The 24,192-nt window shown below is 37.1% G+C and overlaps 1 protein-coding gene across 2 annotated transcripts in view; it reads right to left on the reverse strand.

Moving 5' to 3' along the window:
* Positions 1-24,192, reverse strand: part of LOC132913464 (zwei Ig domain protein zig-8) — a 739,765-nt gene that overhangs the window by 308,023 nt on the left and 407,550 nt on the right. Inside the window, exon 6 of one of the 2 annotated variants that reach the window (XR_009659380.1) lies at positions 7,809-8,723. Coding sequence is in view for 1 of the 2 variants with exons in the window: in XM_060971859.1 (XP_060827842.1) it covers positions 8,620-8,723 (104 nt within the window). In the remaining variant the exon portion in view is untranslated. Of the gene's footprint in view, positions 1-6,131; positions 8,724-24,192 lie in introns of those variants that run through there. The other variant, XM_060971859.1, reaches the window with a different exon arrangement.

The raw sequence follows: 24,192 nt of genomic DNA on the forward strand, positions 1-24,192 counted from the left end.
AATTTCGGCCAACTTTTATAGGAATATGAATAACGAATCTAAGTGTATTCAATACACATTTAAATACACTTGCATAAATACTGAGAAATTTCAGATATATAGAAATTAGAAGGAAATATAGGAAACACAGAAAATACGAAAAATATAAAGAAAAAAGAAAGCGTAGATATAGCAAACATAGAAAATAAAGAAAATTTACATCTATATTTTTCCAACGAAGAATACAGGAACACCAACTGGCAAAATTCAAGTGACAGAGCCAATCGTAAGCAAAGTATCGACACGAGGAACAAAATCGTTGTTCGACCTTTCGGAAGAAATATTTAAATCACGATTTCCTGTTTTACTTGACAATCGGAAAAACCAGTATCTCTCTGTAGAATCGATGAGAACGAATCAGTTGGGCGACAGGGATACGCGTTCTCACGAATCGTGTCAATAAGAGGAAAGAAAAACATGAAAAGAAGCAAAAAAAAAAAAAAAAAATAAAAAGCGAGGCACACAAGGAATGGTGACGGAGCAGCAGGCGGCAATGAAATATTCTCGCTCACAATGACTAGCCTTAATTATTGCAGGCCGCGATGAATGCTAATTCAACATTTTTCGCGAGCTCGCGAAATAGCCGACGCAGAGACAAGTAGCGCTGATTAACCGACACTCGAGCCAGTCAGTACACTAAATTCGAGAGATACTGCAAGCCGGCCTGCTGTTGTTTGCTGGTCGAATTTAATTAACAACGTTAATCAGGCCACTTTACTTTCACTTGGCTGACGAAAGGACACAATTGTGTTCGAATACGATGCTTGGACGCTGAGAATTTTTGACTGTTTCCTCATCCGTGGTGATACGTTTATGCCATCAATGCCATTGCTTTCTTCGTTAATAAAAAAATTATACGAGATTCGTTTGTTTGTTTCCTTGTTACGTAGAGTAAAGTTTGCACGGAGATAAGAGATGGTACGTTTTAAAGCCGATACGTTATGGTGCGTTTAGAGTTTAGACCGAACAAGCGAATGCTCCATTTCCTCCCATTTTAGTAAAATCGGAGCGAAGGTGTAAACGAGCATGGGTTTCATCGTTTGACGGTTGACGAAAAGAATGTTTCAGATTAAAATATTTCGTTGCTACGGAAGAATACTTTGTCTGTCTTGGACTATTCGTTAACGAGCTTTACGACATTACAACCCTTCAAACAGATGACCGTAATTGAAAGTTGAAGTTGGATTACACGTTGAAACTGGACACCTACTTTCTCAAACGATTGCTTTCAGATTGATAGGATATAAGAGTTTCTTCTTTCAACTGTTAACCTTAACGTAGATAAGCAAAGCGGGAAGAATCCAAACCTACTGGTCTCGTCGATATTTTATTAGAAAATGTATTCTTGAAATACTTATTTAAATTGCCACTTAAACTGGCAGTATCTTTCCAATTTAACGAACGCAAAAAGAATCATGTAACGAAGGATGACCTGTTTCGACGAATTAATTGCAAGCGGCTTCGCGACTGCGTTGCGTTAATTTTTACTTCTGCATCCTCGTTCGTGCAAGCGATATAATTCACGAGTAATTCGAGCTCGTCTAATTAACCTCGCTATCACCGTTATTTTTCGTTGGTTTCGAGCCGAGCTGATTTACGTGAACGATAAAATTAATCGGTCGATCGTTGTTAGTTCGCGATCGTGTGCCAAGGGAAGCTTCGCGATTCGAAGTCGAGCATCCTTAAATATCCTGAAAGGTAAGAAAAGTTCAAGCGCATCGAGGTCAGACCTATCGATCTTCCTCTGGCCTACGCCTTCGCTCCAATTCCCATTACTTCCGAATCACAATCAGTTCTCTCTCTTTCTCCCTCTCTCTCTCTCTCTCTCTTTCTGAGATGGTCTTTAAAGTCGAAATCCCGCTTTGGGAAACAAACCTTTCGAATTGAAATTTACTCACTTTGTGTTGTGTTAGAAAGATTCGCATAATAGAACCTTCCATGTCTGAATTACTAGGGAGACAGAAACGTCTGAATAATGGAATTTTCGTGTAATGGAACAATCGCTTCTCTCATTTTAATAGGTTAACACGTAACTTTCATATGTTTTACCCTGACACATGTAAAACGTTGAAATGCACTATACACCGTAATTTTTGCAAGATGTTATATCGTATTCGCGCACATTTTTCTGATAATGTAATCTCTGAGCCACTCGTATCGTTAAACACTTTTGTTTCTTTCATGTTTTCTATAAATCTGTCACAATCTACATCTCTATTATACGAAAAATGTTTTGAAATTATAATAAAAGGCGTCCAAAAACAAAAAAAGAAAAAAGACTGTCCAAAAATTGCCTCGTCGTGCCTTCGTATCGATTCGGATGCTTCAGGTTCTACCGTAATTATTATTGACAGGATGAAATCAACCGACTCGTCCAAATCATATGGATAATTTATTTACAAGAGTAAAACATTATGTACAAGAATGCGTCGAGAATCGTGTGAAAACAATACATGCTGAGAGGTCGTGGAAAGGGAACACAGTTTCATTCGTTATTTCTGTCTTTTTCTTTTTCTTTCTTTTTTTTACCGGCGTTTAGTTTCACGTAAGAAATTATACAAGTTCACGTGGTATACACATACACAGAGATTTTTTCTTACGTCTTATTTCGTTCTTTCCTCTGATCGCTCTCGTAGCCCTGAACTGCCATCATTTTTCCCACCGACGAATATTCGACCACGCTTCGAAGTCGTCGTTAGAGCATTACGACCCTGAACTCCAGCAACGAGGGCCGTGCTTAATATAAAAAAAGTGATTAATTACGTGTCGTTCCGTTTGGGGAAACTTCGACAGAGAAAAAAGATGTGAACTCCTTTTTCATGTTGGAAACAAATCTTTTAAAGCGTACGACAAGAGACAAAGGTATTCGTACGACCTTATTGTTAATTGGGCCAGGTTAAAATAAGCTCGTAAGTAAATAAGTAAATAAATAAATAAATATATAAAAGTATTCGTACAATTGGTATATAATAAAAATAAACAGAGAAATATTTTTTATATATTATTAAATGTATTGAAATATATGTAACCGTCCGTTACACATGGTAATGTTAGTAATAGTAGACACTCGCAGTAATGTACACAGACAAATGTTAATTGAATTATTTAGGACGAAACCCGCATAATAATAACACTTTATCGAGATGGAGTTGCTCGTATAGCGGTATTAATTGATGCCCGTGTTATAATTAATATTTGGTTTGCTTTTTTCAGGAATAACAATTACTTGCAACCTACTGAACACACGGATAATATTAAGCTTTTAACAAAATTTTCTATTATTCTATACATTTTCTCAGTCTTTTCTCATTAAGATGTTCTTTTGAATTTACAGGCCATTTGTGGATCAACTTTGGACATATTATAGAATACGATAATTTTCTAAACATTTTACCGAAACAATGCCCATGTCTGTTGAACATTGTACTTTGCCATTGTACGTTTTAGCAAAACGTGCAAAACGAACTCGTTAGAAAACTCGGCCGACAAAATTCCGCGCAACTATCAAATTCAAAAAATTCGACAGAATCAATAAACAACATCCATTGAAAAGAAACTGTAAAAGTAGAATGGCCCGGAATAAAAATTACAAACGAACATAACGATAACATAACGATCTCCGCGTTGCTCGATCAGGGTGTCGACGCTTTGAACAACTATTAAAAAATCAGAGAATCGTTAAAATCGTGACGAGGAGCAGACGAATATTTGCACACAGTATAAAATTCGCGACGACGACAAATTTTACTTTGTCTCGCTTCACCGACAACTTGTTCGAAAGTGGCAGTCCAGGGATACGAATCGCTTTTGTTTCAGCCATTTCTTCTTTCTTTTCGCTTTCTATTTCCATTTATATTAACGCTTACTCGGTAGTAGAAAGTATTTCGTCAAGGGATGGGGTGTAGATGAGAGTGGAGGGGGATAATTCGGTGGACATCGTATTTTCTACGACGACGTCTGGCTTTTTTAGTTTCTTCTCTTGTTCGGAAATTTGAATACGTTCCTCGTCTAATTAACACTCTTCTTACAGACTCTCTCTGTTTCCTTTCATCCTACCACATTCACTCTCCGTTTTATTTGTATACTTAGTATGAGACGAAAATTAACGAGACGATTAGGCATGGATCGAATGTTATATTTGGATGGGTGAAAATTCGAATTGTCCCAAAAGGCGACGTGCTTTTTGATTGCACTGCGTTGAAAATTACGCGATATATTGCCAGTAAAATGTAACAATCTCATGTTTCTAGTTGCATGTCTATGATTCTGAAATAGTTTTGTAAAAAAAGCGAAAATGGTACCAACATGGTTTTCAAGCTGGCTGAAACGTTGAAATACATGCAAATTAAAAGGGTGAGTAAATAAAATAAAGTCAAAATTAAATACAAAATAATTAATTTAGAATATAATTTTAGCAAATGAAGCAGGATTGACGCAACGAGATATAGTAAGATCCATCGTAATCGTTACGATTCTCGTTCATTGAAACACGCTATATTTCGCCAAACGAACATACAAAATTTCTTATTCAACCAGGTACTCGTTCTCGATCGATTCGCAATTTATTCGAACGAAAGCACTCACGTGGAATCGAACGAGATCGAGAGCCATTTGAAAATGACGCAGTCTGAAGATATGAAAATCCTTCTGGATTCAACAGGGAAATGAACAACTCGACGATAGAAAAGAATAATTGGTACGCGGACGAGAAAGATTCGTTTGGCCTCTTTTACGACTCTTTAAGCCTCCAGAGGTCTCGTCTCTCCGCTATTTTAATTTATCACGCGAATCCAGAGTAATTTTTCCATCGTCACGCGTCGTTTCTGTCTTCGTTCTCCTGTACAAACTCATGCGCGTGTCGTACGTGTTATGCAACATACGCAGTTTTTTCCTCTCTCTCTCTTTCTCTCTCTCTCACTCTCACTCTTTCTCTCTTTCCCATAAAATTGCACGTTACAAAAACATTGTTTCGTTAATCGAGTGGAGATCGCGTCTAACGATCTATTTTATTAATATTTATCATCGTACGAGTACTATGCGATTACGCACTTGTGGCTTGCTTGTGTGTGGAACTTAGACATTTTATATATGGGTTTTATTTTAAAAATTATAAATCGCTGGTACGTGATCTTTATTTGCATCCTGCTTGTTTCTGTTTTATATTAAATGTTGTGGTTCTGGTGATTATTTGTTTGAGCTTCTGAAATAGTTTGTAAAAATATCGATGGTGAGAGACAGCGAATAGCGTTGGCTACTTAAGATACAAGCCGTCGAGCTGATCTAACGATAAGATAACACAGATGACGATCGATAAATTATTATAAAATGTCTTTAGATTACATATGCGTTGAGTTTGAGTCATTTTCACGATCATTTGGTTTCTAGATGCGATTGTCAAATAGTCTTTGGTAATTGACGATCGGAAGACTATTTTGACAATCGATAGGATGAATTCGTTCGTTCGTATATCGAGTAACGAAGAATTTTTATACTTCTTCGAGATATTTTCCTCGATGTTTTATCAATCTTTTTGTAAGCTTATACATAAGCTTATACTTAAGCATTTATAAACGACCTAATTATTTTGACATAATAGTATTATGAAACTAAATTCGGCGTACAACGTAATTGCCAATTATACGAATAAATCCGTATTAATATTTCAAAGATCTTTCAGCGAATAAAAATTCGAAAAAGAGAAAATCAAGAAAAGAAAACCGTGCTGAACGTTAAAGAATCCTGTGGATTTCAATTCAGGCGTTAATACCCTCATTGTTTTCTCCTCTTTAAGAACCGTCCTTTCTTCTGCTTTTAGACCGAGATCGAGTTATTTCACCACAGAACAATCAAACAAACTCTTTGTACCACAAAGACAGTTCGCGCGGATTTGCTCGCAGGAGCACGGTCGAATGTTTCCAAAGGCTTCCGCAATAAAATTCACAATCCACATTGTTGATACGCATGTTCGCCGTAAAATACCTTCCTTTCATTCTTCGACTTCCTCGTCGCGCGGTGTTCTCTACGTTTCTTCCATTTATCACGAAAGATTAAAAGAATCATCATATGTTAAGTATTTTTTCCAGATACGATTAAGATACGAAGAGTTCGATCTCGACAAATGTTTGAATTTGACGGGTCAATATCAATCAGTAAACGTTGTCATATTATCAGTTGTCAACTAATTGGCGAAGAGGAACTTTGTTATACATAATCACTTTGATAACATACATTCAAAGGTTTGGAAACTAAATAGAGAAAGTGTATCGAATAATATTGAAGTTACTTTCCAGTTAAAATTTTGTGTGAGAAACGCTATATTTCATATGTCGATCAATTTCATAAATGTATAAAATACATTGTTATCTAAAATGTTGGCGAATCTGAAAGGTCGTTTTTGTCACGAGTTCTTTAACTTCATTTTTGTCTCGTACTCTCTCAAATTCCCCCTCTCTATTCATAAAATATTTCGACGAAGTAAAATAAGAATAACAGGATCGTCATGATTGTAGGTTGCAGTTGCTAAACTCGTCTCGCATTCCCTTCAAGTTTCCCTCGGATTTCGACAAGAATTCGCATTTCTCCATCATGCATTTGGAACCGGATAATGCACGTCTCATTCAAGAAACACACAACGAAGCGTAAAACTCGATATGCTCCGGGATTCGCGAGTTTTCCTCCGAAAACGTGTGCTATCCTGCAACGTTGTAATATCAGAATTTCTTTTCGTTGAAACTAGAGGCATCCGCGAGAGAGAATCCCTTGTCAATATTGGCCTATGTTACAAAATAATGCCGGCGTCTCCTTTGTGGAAGCTGAAAGCTCCATATCTGAACAAAAGCGAATGAAACACACGTGTTCACTGTTCACATGACATTCTTTCCCTTTTACCTTATTCCACGTTGAAATATATTAATTTATTAACTAATACGTGGTATTTATCGTTTCACTTTTCCAGTTTTTACCAAAAACGTATAAAACACACTGTATTAAATGTTTTAATTCCATAGAAAGAAAAACAATACCAACAAACATAGAATATATATAAACAATTAAATATTTAACACATTGCGTAATTTTTGAAGGACTATTACGCAGAAAAATCTAGATAACAATGTTCGAACAAAGTAATCAAATCTTTGAAAAATACGAGATTTTTCTCGAGAAAGTTCATATCTCGCCGAAGATTCGTACAGCTATGAAAATATCCATTAAAACTTTCTTTGCCACGAACGAACGAACTCTTTCGTTATTGGAACGATCGCTTTCGTCTTGTAACAATTACAATATACATAATCGTCCCTACTAATTCGCAAACTTACACATCGAATTTACCATGTTCGAGCACACGTTCACGTTCTTACATGTTACAATTTCTTTCTTTCTTGTTCATTGAATCGTCGCTTACAATATATACCATGTACAATGTTACTTCGATACTGTGGTTTCCTTATTTCGATGACACTAGAACGCGCTAGTAATTTGCAAGTTATTACACATATCGAACCTGGGATACTACGACGACGTTTTCGACAGTTTTCACCTATGGATGCATTGAAAGTCGCGATTTCCAACGCGAAACCGGCCGCGACAGAGTTCCTTCATCGATATATGTTTCTTCCTTCACTGAGAACTGAACATTTTTTAACGAGCAGCAATAAAAAGAAATTGCACTCGAAGAAGCTTTCTTTTCGTAAAACTTAATTCATTAATTCATCGGGCAATAGTTTCTAGACTGATAAATTTGGCGAGCATGGTTTCGAGAATTCGACGGTTGAAATTATGTTTTGAAAAGGCATTTCGAACACGACGACAGAAAATAAATATAATTAAAATTAATCGTTCATAACTGTTCTTGCGAGAGTTCTTACGGTCAATGAAGTTTAATTGATTATTTTAAGTTAAAAGAAAATGTATATTAAAAATTGACTTATTAAAAAAATTTGCTCGTAACGATAATTTCTGCATCGATTTTCTTTAACTTACAATAATTCAGTACATTTATTAATGTGTAACGCTTCTATTTTTATAGTTTTGAGCATCGTTTCTTATGTATGTATGCGTTAATTATCTTGTTGTATATGTTGCCTATAATTTGTATTTTATAATTTATTACTTCTTAAAACAATACTAAACATTCAGTAAATATTTCAAAAATTCATCGTTATATGTGTGTATATCTAAACGTGTTAAAAGTAGGAAATACCATCGACGATTATCGAAAAACTAAGCTGAAAAGGCCGAAATAACGTAAAACTTTTTTATCAGTCAACCTTTCTCTTAAAACGTCCATCACGTGGCCGCAAGAAAGCTTCTTCATCGATGATCGTTCCGGTTGCATGCAATTTAATTCCGATCAAGGTACAAACAGGCTAAGGGTTGGCTACGTCTTATTGTGTCCAACGATCCATCGAGTTTCACTTAATGCTCCCGTTGATATTCATTCATGTTCGCGTTTAAATCGCCACGCGCACACCGTCATACGCGCTCACAAACATCCACACACACGTAAGTACGTGCAGAAAGTATACACGCAGACAGACAGCTCGGAGACACACGCACGGGCACGTACGAGAACGCACATTATCTCAATTGACCCAAAAGGAAGGCGAGCATCACGAGGACCGTCTTCGATGTTGGCGAGCCTGCTGCCGTGTTTCCGTGCTGCATTGCAGCTGGATGCTCTCCTGGAACAAGAGCAACGAAGGCTGGATTAGTGTCTGTCCTGCACTTCCGGTTCCAACCGGAACACTTCGTTTTTTCACGGTTTGCACCGTACAAGAAGAAAAAAAGTAGAAGGTTTTATACGTTCCCGTGTTGTTACCCTCTTCCTCTTTGGTTTCGGGTCTTTCCTCTTATCCTATATTTTTTCTGTTCCGAGGCATACTTACTCGAATTACGAGCAACCGCATCGGGCCTTACGGAGATTTCGATGTATATTTTAAAAAGAACGAGATGGAAGAAAAAATCTTTTATTTTTTTGCGGAATTTTATCTTTTACAGAACTCTCAGAAGCTACTGTTTTAGATGACGGTTCGGTGGAAGAGAATAACAGTATGGGAAGTCAATTTTCCAGGACGTCGATTTGAAATAGGAAATTTGAGATAGAAAATTACTAAAAATTCGACCGCTTGGTCCACCAGTTTGCTATTTTTCTTTTTCAAGTTTAGTTAAAACGGTCTTTGGGTTTTGAAGGTACCTTCTCTTAAGGTTCTGATTGCAAACTTCTCAAGATTATTTTCTTACGATGGAACGTTTACGACTTCGGTTTGACTTTGAAAAAACAGGGCCATTGTTTTCTGGTAGCTCGAAGAATTTTCCTATAGCAAGAACAAGATGACCACTCTCTTTAAATAGGTCATACTGAGGAATAAGAAACCTGAAAGTATCGTACAAAAACGTTGTGTGTGTTCCTTCCAAATGGTCTTGGTAGTCGTAAACTCATGAAACATAAACAGCTTGCTTCTGGCTTAAATGGACAAAGTTTCGAAGAGCGTGGAGATACTTAAAACGAGTACAAAATTCACAGGGATATAAAGCCACGGTGGCTTAATTTCTGAGATATTTCCGTCCCGTTTTGAACTATCTTTAACGATATAAAAGAAACTTTTATTTTCAAATTGTAACTTTTCTTTTTCCTTGTCATTTACTTATTTGGTAGCTCCATGCTTGTGTAATAATTCAGACACGTTCACGGTAATAATTCTTACAAGATAAAAATATACAGAATATGCAGAGTAAAGTACTCAATGATAATATCTCGTAGCTAAAACTGATCTCTATTTAAGTTCTGTCTTTTATTCCCTCAAATATTAGACGCATGCAAAAGTTTCAAGTCCCTTTATCAATTTTACATTTTCAACTACATTACTTTCAATGCATTATAAAGTGATGTTCGAAACACTTGGTACGATTTTCTGTCAACTTTCAGATTTCGTCGCGAAGAAACCACACTAGAACACTTTCGTATTTCTGCAATATTTCGAAAGTGTTGTCCGACTAAAGAGAGCTAAATACATCGACCGGAATAAGCGATAATCTGTCGGCGTCAAATCTGGAGAATACACCGCGTGCTGTGGAACTTCTCAGCCCAAGTTAAGGATAGTGATTCAAGCCACATGCGGCTTAGGCGTTGTGGTTGTTGCTCATCGTGCTTACTGTGGTTTTGTGAAGCGGTCGTCAATCGATCACAAAGTTGGCGTTTCAGACAGATCGATACCAACCAAACAATTGCGCAAAAAGCTAGGAAATTGTATCGATTAAAGATAATTGCACGTGAAAGCTTGAAAAAAGGGCTACCTAGCTTTGTCTAAATAAAAACCATAAGTTTTGCTCACAGACGAGTATTGCCATATTACCATAGAAAAACGAAAAAAAAAAAGAAAAAAATAAAATATGCGTATCAAAGCGAGGAAATGCACCACATTCTCCACTAGAATCGTATCTTTGATTAATTTCTCGCTAATTACAGCAAGCTAGAACGACGTTCGTTGACGGGATAAACCAGAGAATTACTGCTATCGGCTATAGGAGTACCATGATGTATACCAGATTAGATGTCCATTTCGTATAGGCAATTAGATAGTAATTGCATGCAGCAGGCTTCACTGTACCGCAGATGATACCAGCAACAGGAGGAACAAGAGCCACTTGTTTCAATTATGAAGAAATATTATTTAATTTCCTGCCACTGTTCACTATATAGAATATTATTTCAGAGTCATTGTATATAGGATCACTGTATATTATTATCAGAATTTAGTAGCTTGTTATCATTTTTCGTCGTTATTACCTCTATAGTCATTTTCCAGAAACGCTCATGGTAATCTTTAGTTCAATAAATTCTGCATTCGCTCGGCCAATCTGATTCGAGTCGAAAGAGATTTCCGGCTAAAATTCAAAGTAAAATTTGTTCGTGATATATATTCTTGACCGAGTTTCTCAATAGGTTTATCTAAAAAAGTTACTTGAACAAGTATCTAAAAGTAAAATGTTCAATGCCTAAATGGTATACATTTAGCATTGTAATTAGCAAGCATAAAATCGATATATTACACGAAATAAAATAACAAATCAACTATATTTCAGTCATTATATCGTGTTACACGTACGTCACGCGCATTAGTTGTCGTTTATAGGTTGCACGATGCTTTACTAATATTTAGACTGTATATTTCACTTGTATAAATGAACGTAATAACCGTTGACATGGAATTATTGATCGAGTCGACTGAAATAATGAATTAAACGTTGACTTCAGCTTACAGTTTACGTTATTAAATGAAATTTCTTTCGATTCAAAGTTTCATTTGCATGTTTCTTTTCGTGTGAAATAATATTACCTTCTTTTTATATTTGCAATTCGACTACAATACGTGGCTCGAACATCACCATTGAGATATATTTCACAGATCTGCTAATAAAATCTCGACCATGAAGCACGTGCGATTCTATAGGAAAATCAGAGAAAAATAGATTTCACGGAGAGCTAACGCGCGGTAAGGATTTGTCAATTGGTGGCAGCGCGTCCGATTATATTCGGTCACCTGTTCTAATGGACGCCAAAAACCCCTCTAACCTGTGCCTCCATCATTGATAATAGAATATTTAATCATTTCGACAGGCCGGTGAAATCGCGTCGAAACTACGTGAGTCTCGTACCGAATGCTTTTAATTACACGACGTTAACTAATTATATTTCGAACGGTGCCCGGTCCCGTAACGATCCACATTCCCGGCACGAGTATTCCGGCTGGAAGCGTCGAATTACTCGTATGATGTCTGCCCGACGCAATTCCATAATTGACCGTCTAATCGATGCTCTAATTCCTGTTCTGTCGTGACGGTTTAAAGGGCTCCCGTCGCCCTACGCAATTGACGGCCAGCCCGATTAACGTTCCGTGTCTTAAGTCCCATTGAGAAAGGGAATTTACGTCGCTGACGAGATGACATGACATTCAGGTTACGTGTCGTGGTAATGAAATAACTCGTGGAAGATTGATTTCACTGGGTTAGAAAAAATCATCGTCGACAGGTGATATATAGTCTTGAATGTAGATTTGAAAAGAAGGATTCGTATTTGGGACATGATTCTGAGATTTTGTCGATTTGAACAATAGCGTTGGAATTACTCTCGCAATTGAACCTTTCAGAAGACAAACTCGTCAACGTCACTTTCCTTAACCCCGTCAATCTTATCATCCAGTTACACGATTAACGTTCAAGAAACGTTTTCAAGAATTTTTTAAGTTTCCATCGAATCTTTCTTCATGAACTTGACACGATGCTTACGAAATTTTGAATGACTTATATCAATTATTCCAAGTTTATACCGAAACGTAAAACTCAGTACTTTGCGTTATTTGTTGCTGTAATTATACTAATTAGTAGCTCTGCTAATTGCAGAATAATTTAACGAGCAAGTCGCGTGTGGAAATAAAATAAAACGTTGATTAAAACTAAATCAATAATTTCGGCTAGTTTCTTCCTTTGCATCATTTCCTGAGAACTTTTAGTAAACTTTATCTTTTTCTCTTAGAGAAACAAGATTTATATTTTTTTTTTACGATTGTATACATTTGCACTTTTGAAATATCATATACCGTGGTCCTACATAATTTCGTGATATAATTGAGGTCATTTTCCTGTTATTAAAATTTTCTGTTCTTAAAATTTTGTTCTTCTTAATTAACTACATTACGTAGGATCATATTTCTTTAATCGCTAAATAACATCAAATTAAGAAATTCGTCAAAAATGCACTCATCATGTTCTTATTATCAATCTCCGTTCCTAACGTTATCTCGGTCGTTTCTGCCCAGAAACAGATTGTTCGAAGAACCAAAATCATCAAAGCTCTATTTAGAACGTATTAGCCGTGAGTCAGTAGCGCGATATTTTCGCTGGAAATTACCAGGTAAAGGGATGCAGCTTGTTACGGAACACTGGGAAAGCTCGTCACGAGGCCGGCCACGTCACGTAAATCGTATTGCGCGTGATGTGCAACAACAAGTAAGGTGTATGACGGGCTGAAATTAGTAGCGAAAGCAAGCCTTGGCACTGCGCCGAAAATACATGGCAATTTTATTTCGGCGCGCCATGGGAGACAGGAAAAAAGAGAGTCGACCAACACCACAGTAAGTGATAAATCACGAACCGTGGCCGTTAAATAATAAATCAAAGCTATGCTTGCAAAGGTCCGCGAAATTAGCAGAGATTTCAGAGATCTTTGTAGCGCGATAATTCCCAAGTATAATAATCAACAAATCCAATTCACAATCTTATTGTCTACTAATATTTCGATGGAGAATTTTCAGAATCAGGAACAAAAGTTTCATTAGCATATTTTACGTAGCAAGACTCGCGCATTCATGACTTTCTTGACTCTTTTTATAATAGCCAATGAATTATAACAGCTAATAAGTCCAATCTACATTTGAGTAGCCACGAATATTTCGATAAATAATTTTTTGAAACAGCAACAAAAGTTCCATTCCTACATTTTGCCTAGCAGGACACTCATAGACTTTTTTAGTTCGTCTCATTTTCATACGATCCACGCCCTTTATAGCTACGCCTGTTTTTACCGCTTTTATTTTTTCCCCAAAGCAGTTAATTCGTATCCAGAGTTGAACAACGAGAAGATGAGAATTCGAAGGAACAGCATTTGTCGAGTAGTAGAAATAGTTGGTAACAACGTTCTTTGACTTCGTGGCTGTTATGCATATTTGAATATTTATCTTTCCGCGGCGTCCGCTGCATTTATAGAGCATGGAGCACAGATGAATTTATGCACTTTGCTTGAGATAATTGCCGTTCGAAATGAGTCCGCAACTCATTTCTACGGATTGAATACGAAAAGCAGTTTTCGATAGCGAAGGATCGCACCAGGTTTATTGAGATTGCGTATCGGTTTCCACCTCGGATGTCGATCAATTCTTTGGGTGAACTATAAACAATGTCGCGAGAAAGCCGAACTGCCGACAGGCCCAATAATGTATCGTCGGTCCTTCAATCGAATAATTCCGCGGAAAAGGCCTGCATGACCCTGGCCACGAGTAGTTGCGGAACACGTGTGTGGTAGGGTTAAGACAAAAGACAAAGGAATGCTAAGGGATAAAGACGAATTAACAGTGAGTATCAGTTGAGAAGTCAGAGAGTGTAAATCGAGAAGTCAGGGAGTGCGAATTGCGTTCTCGAGAGAGTGCGGTCCGCGTGAAAGAGAGCGTTGGATCCGTGGTGCTGAGAGTTGCAAATTAACTATCTAGTTGTCTTAATTATAATACGTTATTGTGATTAGTTCACGTTAAACAACCATTGTTTCCTGTTTAACCAACATCTGTTTAATACATTTATTGTAAATAAACTAATTGTAATAAAGATCCTACAGTATATTTTACACAAAACGTCTCGAAACTTTTTTGGCAATGTAATTCGGCAATAAAAAATGACCGTCATGATTTTATCGGTAAATAATTTAAAGGATATTCTGATAAAGAAATTCTTCATTGAAAAATAAGAGTATATGGATTTAACCGTGCATTCAACGTTTTTTAAATAGGTCTAATGCAAATGAATTTATTAAACACCCTAGTGGAAACAGGCATTGAATATTTTCAAAATCGTAGGGAAATAACGGGTAAACCCTTTAATTCGTTGAGCCGGTAACGCTTTATTTACGAAATCGCATGTTGCGTGTCTCTGTCTGGCCGCCAAAGAAATCTAATTCTCTCTATTCACCTGCTCTCTAATTTTTCTCTCGTTAATGGTCCGAATTAAATGAATTCAAATACCCCTTTAACAAATACAATTACCGGTAATTCACCGAAGATAATTATCTCCTGCCCTCTGACCACTCCCCTACTCGCGTTTTTCAAGTGGAAGAAAGCCAAAAGATAAAGAGGCGGAGGCTGAGAAAAATAGTCGGGGGCATAGAGGAAGGGGAAGTGAAGTACAGAGATAAGCAGCAAGTACGTAGATAGGGTGAAACTAAAAGAACGGAAGGCAATGATATATAGGGAGTAACAAATGATAAGGGAGCCACTTATGGGAAAGAAAATTGTCTATGACTTACGGTATCCTTCTATATTTGTGTTTCTATCTAAGAACGTTTAATAGTTGTTGTCTGATTTGTATCTGGTACAGTATATCTCATTGCTTTCCTTTATTTTATTTCGATTAATGTTCTTTCATATTATTATATCTCTTAATGTAACCAGTAGAAAAATCATTAATTTTTAATAGATATTTTAATTTTTACTTTGTAAAAGCTGTCGTACGAAAGACAACATATGTACGTGCTGCGAGGAATGTATTGTATGGATACAAGTACAGAAGTAATTCCTTACGTCGTCCCTTGTTTTTTATACGTCAGATTGTACAAAATAAAAGAATCAATTCGTAAACGTAAAGATTTTTATTGTTACAAATAATGGGGTAAAAGTGAAAAAGAAAGGGGGTGAGTATCTACGAATGTTAATAAGAGATAAAAATGAAAGATTCCTACGAAGAACGATACACGATAGCGGCGTATGAGTAGCGGCGATACCGAGCTCGTTAGTCACCGTAATTAAGTGTGATTCATCAGGAAACGTACACAGTTTGTAGAAGGGCGAATTTTTCGCCTCGAAACGAAGAAGAGAGCTAGAAGTCGATTCGTCTTCATTAATTACTCGTGGCGCGTGGTAGCCTCGACCTGTGAAGCCGTGACTGCTGCATTATTTCGCGAATGCATCAAAGTCGTCATGTTTCACAACTAAATTAATTCGAGCAAGATCAAGCAGCTTCCTGTCGAAGGTTAGCTGATGGCTAGCGATAGAGCCGCTACAAACAAAGCATTTTCAATCGGATGGCTTTTTAAGTCACGCGCATACATACGTGACGACTATGCTATAAATTCATATGCGTGTGCGAAGAGAATTTGTAAACTGAGAAACTCGTTATTGAAGATAGTAACTGAAGCGGTATACGAACGTTCAAAAGATCGACAGTTATTGCCGGTACATTATTACGTCGAACGATAAACGAGGAAATATTGCGTATTTTATGTGTAATGAGAAAAAGATATCAAAAATGTCTGTGTGGTGCTTTTAAAACGTCGTAATCAATTTAATCGCATATATTAAATCGTAATATTTAAATCATATACTTAAAGAATTAAGGAAAGGAAAATAGAAAATAAGGAAGAAGTTGCGTTGGAAATTCGTGTAGGTTCGTTGACAGTTCGAAGTTACGTGGAAATGGTGAAATCGGCAGCCCGTTTTCAGGATTCAACGACGCGTGATAACCAAAAGCCGTACTCCTTTTCGTGGAAAACCTTTGCCTTTGACCGGCTGCTACGAAATCAATGGCGGATCAAAGAACGTTCGGCTGCTCTTACGACTCAATAGGACTATTCCAAAAGGACTACCTTCGCGGATGTATGACAGGGTGATTTTTCAAAAAGTTGCTGATTCGTGAAAATAGTTGAAACGCTGAGCGAGCGATTTCTCTTACGTAAAGCGAAATATTTGTATTGAATATGTTCCGTTTAGAGTATCAGGAAATTATGATTTGTTGACAATTTGGTATAATCGGTCGAATGTTTTGCTTTGGTACCGCTTTCAGGAATCTGCAAAGATACGAGGTTTTGAAGCTACTAGTACAGTAGAACTCCCGGTATTGTGGACTCCATTTATTTCCTAACAGCAGCGATGAAAAATATCTTTAAAAAGACTTTCCCAAGTGCTGATAGATATTCCTGTGATTTTCCTGCACGTATTTAAATTTGGCAAAGGTGGTTTGAAAGTCTCTGTTTACATTCTGTTCCTTATTCGTGAAAATATGAATTTACCGAAACATCCACGCTGTATTAACACTTTGACTGCCATGCCAGAATCACATGTTTCGCTCAGGACGCCACGGGAGTATTTTTATTATATAAAGCATATAATGACAAAATAATAATAAATTGATGATGTAAGACAACATTGTTCCCCAATGGATCGTTTATCTTTTTGGTGGCGCCTTGGTAACAGTTGATAGCGCCATACTATAACGAGGCTTCGTTTATTTCAACAAACCATTCGCATTCGTTATTTGGTCGTAAGCAAAACGTGCAGAATATATTGTTGAAACGTGTAAAGGTATTAGTAAACAGTATTTGCTCATTCTATATATAATAGTAAGGTATGTTCACACTTCTAATTTCAATTATATGATCATAAAGCAGCATTTTTATTATTATTTTCTAAGGTGTGTTTATAATAATATTCGTAGATTACCCCTCAAAGATATGGATGCAAACACAATGCATCGTTAGATGCAAGATTTGTTCCCATTTCTTTTTATTGATGTTCTAATAAAAATGCTTAATTGTTCAGTGGGGCACTTTTTATTTCAAAGTATCTTCTATTTATCAGTTATATTCAAAATGCCCTAATTGTCAATTTTCGTACAATTTTTATAATTGTAAGAAGTTCAAGCGCTCCGGTCACCAATGACCACCGTAGCGTCACAGGAGAAACCGTGTGGCCAGTCATATATGACCAACGTGGCAGTCAAAGTGTTAATTTGAGAGTATCGACAAAACGCATGCCGCAAAATAAATGGCGCAATTTTATCCTCGAACTGAAAGTTTCGGTGATTTAAACGAAACGCTTCTCGCGGAATTAGATCAAGCTTGCGATATCACTCGCTGGCATAGTCCATTTTATCTTCATAAATCAATCAATCGGAAGCGATAGCAGCATCGCTGCTGAAACGTCGCTGGAAATTTCTCGTCGATCCACCGGCAAGCAACAAGCCGTATAATCCGGCTGTTTTTCGGTCGATTGAGCCGCGTTAATTACAACCGTGTATCACAAGATTACACGCAGCTTTTCGATACGAACGACGCACCGTTTCTCGCAAACTTCCATTCGTCAGAGATCTCGTGCCTTACGTGCCTTTGACAGTTTCTCTGTGGTCATTCGAAACGATAAGAAAATTACGACTAGTTTTGCCTCGATTCGTCGAAAATTCGGGACAATTCGTTCGTAGTTTACGATTTAACGACAGTTTGTGGTCAGTAAATGATATTCGGAAGTGCAATTTGCGTTACTGCCTTGCAATTTCTTGTTTCTGGGAAGTTGTTAATGAGAGTTGATGAGAATTTTAGCTCGTTCTGGGTAGTAAGTGGAAAATGATATTCCGCATGATCGTTTCGCGGTGTCCTTACCTCTTAACTTTTTACTGGCTGTTTGCTGACTGTTTCGTTCAGCTACGTGGATGAACGAAACACGGATATTTGGAACTATTGTTGGGTCGGTGCACGCGAAATGTCTTTTCTTCGAACTTTGAACTTGACTCGTTACTTTCTCCCATTGGCCGCATTAAAGTATAAAATATTCCATTTTTGTACTCTGTGTATGTTTAATTTTTGACTGTTCTTCTTTGAGACAATTCCGGAATTCAGATCCGATTTTTTCGCTATTTAAATAGACGCAATGTTCCAATATTGACTCAAACGGACACTTAAGGCCCGTAAGAAGTGTTAAGTCGTAAAACTCGCGACAATTTTCGTTAGCTTCAAGAGAGAGGGGAAGAGAGAGAGAGAGAAAACGCTAAGAGGTGCAGGCCTTGATAATCTTGGAGTAAACGTCGTGACGGCGTCCTTTCCCGAAGATGTCGGTCGAAAGTTTTCCAGTTCCAACGGAGCGACATTTAAATGGTTTGTAAGAACGCGAAACTCTGCGAGCAGTGTGCAATTATTAGAGTGAGCGAGGGGGCGAGTTTCCTATCGCGAAATTCAACAGTTTAGGAGCCGCTGGCGAATTGAAATCCGCAAATTCGCCGAGTCATTTCAGTTTGCGAACCCACGCTTTCTGGTCGCGGTTCAGAACATGCTTTTGATACAATACAATACCGCCTTTAGGGAGATACGTTTCGTCTGCCATTCGAAACTAGGCCAGCCTCTGCGAAAGGGCCGCTGGAAGGTTCCTTACTTAAATTAATAGAGAGAATAAACGAATCATTCGAATGGGTGCGTTAATCACATACAAATGGAATTGTTATATTGAGAATTTAATATATAGTGGATACGTTATACGATACATTTTAATTGAAGAAAAACAATAGAGTTGTTGCATATCGATGACATGTCTATTGCCATTCATAACTGTTCCGACACTTTTTAGCGAATTTGTCTTAATAATATATGAATCTCCATTAGGTCTTAATTTATTTTTAATTAATTTATATACGTACTCGTGAGTAAAGGTATCGAGAATCATAATGTCAATTGTATAGTCTGCAATGTATTTCGTGCTTTCTTGATTAAATTTTATTTATTAAGTTAGAAGACTTAGTGAGTGACATTAACAGCATTCTAATTTTATTTCTTTCATATTCTATGAATCGACTTAGAGAAATTGATTTATAATTGAAGATAATCATTTATATAAAACTAACGCATCAATGCATAATAATGTTATAAACAGTAAATCATAATAATAAAATTAGAAAAACATTCACCTCGCTTTGAGATTTTTGCCCCTTTTCCAGTTTACCACATAATTTAACTTCAATTAAATTCAGAGCATAGGGATTATTATGTTTCGTGTATTTAATTTAGCACGACGTTAGAATTGTCTCCCTTTCCCTCGATTTATCGTATTAAACATTTTCATCGAAATTAAATTACCTTTCGCATTTTAAACGCAAATCGATCATTTAAAATCAACCCCTTTTCTACCTTAACAATTTCAATCGCCGACAAAATGCATCGCTATCGAGCGCAAACACCGCGTAGCCGCTTTTAAAATGAACTTAACTTAATCACGTTAATGCAAGAAAAATACTCCATTGGAAAAATAAATTTATTCTCTCCACCGGTGCTACACTTTGCCTCTCGTCTTTCACTTTCTGACTGGTTGGAATTCAAGTCATCCGTTCTTTTATCCTTCGCTGCAAACCTTTCAATTCGTTAATTAATCCATAACCTGTAACACGCTTTTCAACAATGTCCAATACCGCCAAAAATGAATATAATATTTATAGTAATTAAACTACAGTTTTTATGCATTTATGGAAAATGTAAACCATCCAAAGTAGAATATTTGTTACAACTTTTACCAGATGAAACGATATCTAAGCTTCATTTCTTTAGCTGTGTTCATAAAAATATAAAAACGTGTGCCTTGCCGCGTGTTACTCGACCACCGTCAACAATTAACCCCTTTCGTCTGCGTGTTCTTCGTCTTTATCCGCTTTAATCCCATGTAAAAAAATTCCAAAACCATATCCAGTTCACTTTACGCCGTTCCATTAAAACCAGCCTCTGCTTTTCGAGCAGAGTAGTCTCTTAATTCCCCAGACTTTAATGTCGGAACGAAGAGGATGAAGGAAGGGGAAAAAAGGAAGGTGGAAGAAGAGCAAGTACGCGGTCAGGCACGACCTCGACGATTCGCGGAGAAGAAGCCTCATCCTACTAGACGAGATGATTTCCTTTGAGAGACGAGATTTCTTAAGCCCTCTGTTATTGTCTTCATTTTTATTCTTCGCCTATCGCATCGTCCTGCCGCAGCGACAATCAAAGGGAAGCTGGTGTCCCTTGCATTTTTTATGCAGGACGTTTGGTATCCTCACGAGATCAGCAAAGCGAGTGGCCTGTACAAGGCTGAGGGCAGCCTTTCTCTTATCACGGATGGTTTTCCCTTTTCATTCGAGCTAGAAGCTAGACCTGCTTTGATCTAAATTTTCTCAGGTCTGAAGTTTAGACCGTGACGAACGTTCACAGGGTTTTGCGCGAAGCCGTCTTCACTGCTGCCATTCAGCACGAGCATTTTTTGTCGCACTTTTCATGGCCGAGAGGTTAATTTCGTTAAACAAACGGAAGAGAACGCGCATGTCTAAGGTTTCGCCGTCGTGGTGTCACATGGTTCGGATTGTATGACGTACGTGGACTGAAGATTCTTTGATGCTGGATAGTCGAAATACGGTATTGCGAGATTTTCGCAAGCGTGAGATTTTTAATTTAGCTTGTTGCTGACGTTTCTTGCGAGAGCATTCTTCGTAACTGGGCCAGGGCACAGACTTCAACCCCTTGCTTTAATGAACTCGGAGAGCAGGAAATTGTACAAAAAGGCTCCATCACGGGTGATTCCAATCTTTTTCGGATATCATTGTAATCCGCGAGATATCCCGGGATATTTAACAATTATGGTGTGTCTAATAATTGGCAATGAAATAATTTCTTAGACGATTAAATAAAAACTTTCTGTGTGTTTCTTTGTGCGATATGCATAGATTGCAAAAAAGAAGGAACAAAGGTTGGATGCAGTACAAAGATATAAAAAAAATGTAAAAAATGTAGATGTTTGAACGAGCAAGTTGCGAGAAAGATATTCTACCTCCCGTATCTAGCAATCTCTAGAAAAATGATAAATTTCTAGCTTTTTTAATCAGTGGAATTGTTTACAATTGTTTGTGCCCATTGCGAGGAAACTTTCGCGAAATGACGCAAAACCGAAACTTTTGCCCATTCTCCTCCTCGGAACTTGTTCCCTGCGCGTAACACATTTTCTGAAGAATCGCAAAGAAGCTGCAGTTTTTTTTGTTATTTTCATACAGTCGGATGGTTTTCTTGAAATAACGCTAGTACTCTTTTACAATATCTGTAGGCTATATCTGTAGTCAGTAATCGAAAGAAAATAAAACAATAATAAGAAAAATATTTATTTGATAAATAGATATATGGACTGGTTCTAAAAATTATAATCCACATTATACGTACTTATGTATGCTAATCTGATAAAATTAAGTTTTTTTAAACACACAAATTCGCATCTTTCCAGAGTAGTTCTTCCAATTTGTCTTTCTAAAAGAAGCCCATCTTCTCCTCAGATCCAACTCTTTTTTTTAACGCCAGCGGTTACAAATCAACCGGACACATGAATACAAACTTCAAAACAACGAATTAAATATTATAACGCCTCCGTAGGCGGCAAACACGTTCTGGCTGGTATTTGCACACGGCAGTCGCGTCGACACACTTTTCGCAAATATTGGACGAACGTGTGCATCGCGTTCGCGCCTACGCGATTCGCTCGAATCAACAATGCCTTATGAAAATCGTTTCATCGCGGAACTACCAGCGGCTGAACAAGCAAACGTCCACGAAACGAATAGGCGCGTCGAGTATTCGACGACGAAGGTGAAGGAGACGATGGAAACGAATTTAACCGGTTTTGATTATCAAGTCGTTTTCCTTTATATTCGAAATCCCAACGTACTCTTTCCAATGGAATTATAAATTTCGCTGAAACGTCTATCTTTATGTAAAGCTGGAAAAAAATTTTAATAACGCTGATGTAGCACGCTATTGATTCTTCTATGGTTGCAACTTATAGATGAGCAATTGACGTGAAAGTGGGATTCGCTAACAGAGAATTCTTTTACGATGAAGAATAAAACGAGCGTAATTTTTTGGATAAAAGGATATTGGAAAATATTTGATTATTTTAAACACAACGAAAAGTAAAAGCAGCAGATGCAATGAAAAATATTAACTGACCAGAGATAGTATAGGTGCATTTGTTCGGTTGAAATTTTATTCGTCGCTGCTTTGGGGACCGTACAGGTTTTGAAGTTTTATTTCGACGATAGTTAGATTTCGAGTTTTCAATCAAATGGAGTTCACGGCTAAATCGAGTTGACGATTTCATAAGTGATGGAAAGCGTGGAAAATAAACTAGAAACTTATATAGCTCTGAGAATTGGGAAAACTAAACTCATTTATGCGCAGAGTACCAGCATGCAAATTTTAGACATATGAAAATCGTTTTAGTTGAGGAGGAAGCAGTATTTTATAGAAAATTAGATTTTAAATTAAATTAAGCGCAATGAAAAGCTAATTTTTCAATGAAAAATATTCGAACTGTTAAAAGATGGGTTTTCTAGTTTTAATATTTCTTTTTTTTTTTAATGTAATCTTGTTTAATACTCTTATATAATCATTTTATTTCTTATTTAAAATTTCTATTCTTCTTATAGGTTTAAAAATGTCTACCTAAGAATTTAGGAACATTATTTCTTACAAGCAAATAGACTTCATAAGGCAGAAAAGAAAAGAGAAAAGAAAATGAAGTTTCTTCCTTGCACTTGAACAAGAGAAGATCTCACAATCAGTGAGGTAAAAGATTCATCGAACAAACTATATTCAATTCCGTTCGAGAAACGAAGGAACGAAAAAAGAGTGAAGCGGAACATAGAGCACAAAGGAATCGCTCGAGCGTATTCAATCAGCACGTTCAATTTCAACAACTGGTATTCACATAATTTAAGAAAACTGCAATACATCCAGCCCGTGATATGGAAACAAAGGAACAGGCAGGAGAAATAACGAACTCGATCTCTACATCGTCGCTATCTATGTCAAATAACAACGAATCTCTAGTCTAACAGATGGAGGAGGAGCAAAGGAATTGAGAAAAGGAAAGGAAAGTGAATATTATACAAGGAAAACGTTTGATTTGCATATAAACGTGGAACGAGATTCGTTGCAACGATACCAATCGAAAGGAAAATGCTGTCGGACAATAGGAGCAAATCTTCGTCTATTCACGATTAATCGACGACAGTTGAAATAAATATCGAAAAACTAATCAGCTTCCATGGTAAAGTAAAATAAATAACGCGCTCGATAATGCCGGATATTAGTTTTCCATTGGAAAACAGCCATCCTTTCGACTGAATTAGCTCTCCGTGTTTCGTTAACGATGTTCCTCGACTGTTTGCTCTTCGACCTATTTTTCAGCCGTGCTTCGCGCGAATCACTTGCCCCGATACCTGGAGATATAGACTATGTGCACGGAAAAGCGAGCCGGAGGCAACAAATTACGAGGAAATTGATCGAAGGAAATCTTCGTGATAAAGAATCACTGGCAAAAAGAAAATCTGGAATTATAGGAAACGCAATGCACTTGGGATTTTTTTTTAACTACCATGGGGCTAATTAATTGGTATATAAATGCTACAATAAATACTTTTCGTAGCCGTTGTATATCCAGGCGTTTAGCAAGAGCCTCACTGTGCTCTTCATTGCATCATAGCTCCATTTGTTTCAACTCTTCAATTGGTTCAACTGTATACGTGTAACGACAATTCACCAATTTTCCTCGCTACCTAGATATTATTTTT

Source organism: Bombus pascuorum, chromosome 13 (genome assembly GCF_905332965.1).
Source record: "Bombus pascuorum chromosome 13, iyBomPasc1.1, whole genome shotgun sequence".
NCBI classification, from domain to species: Eukaryota; Metazoa; Arthropoda; class Insecta; order Hymenoptera; family Apidae; genus Bombus; species Bombus pascuorum.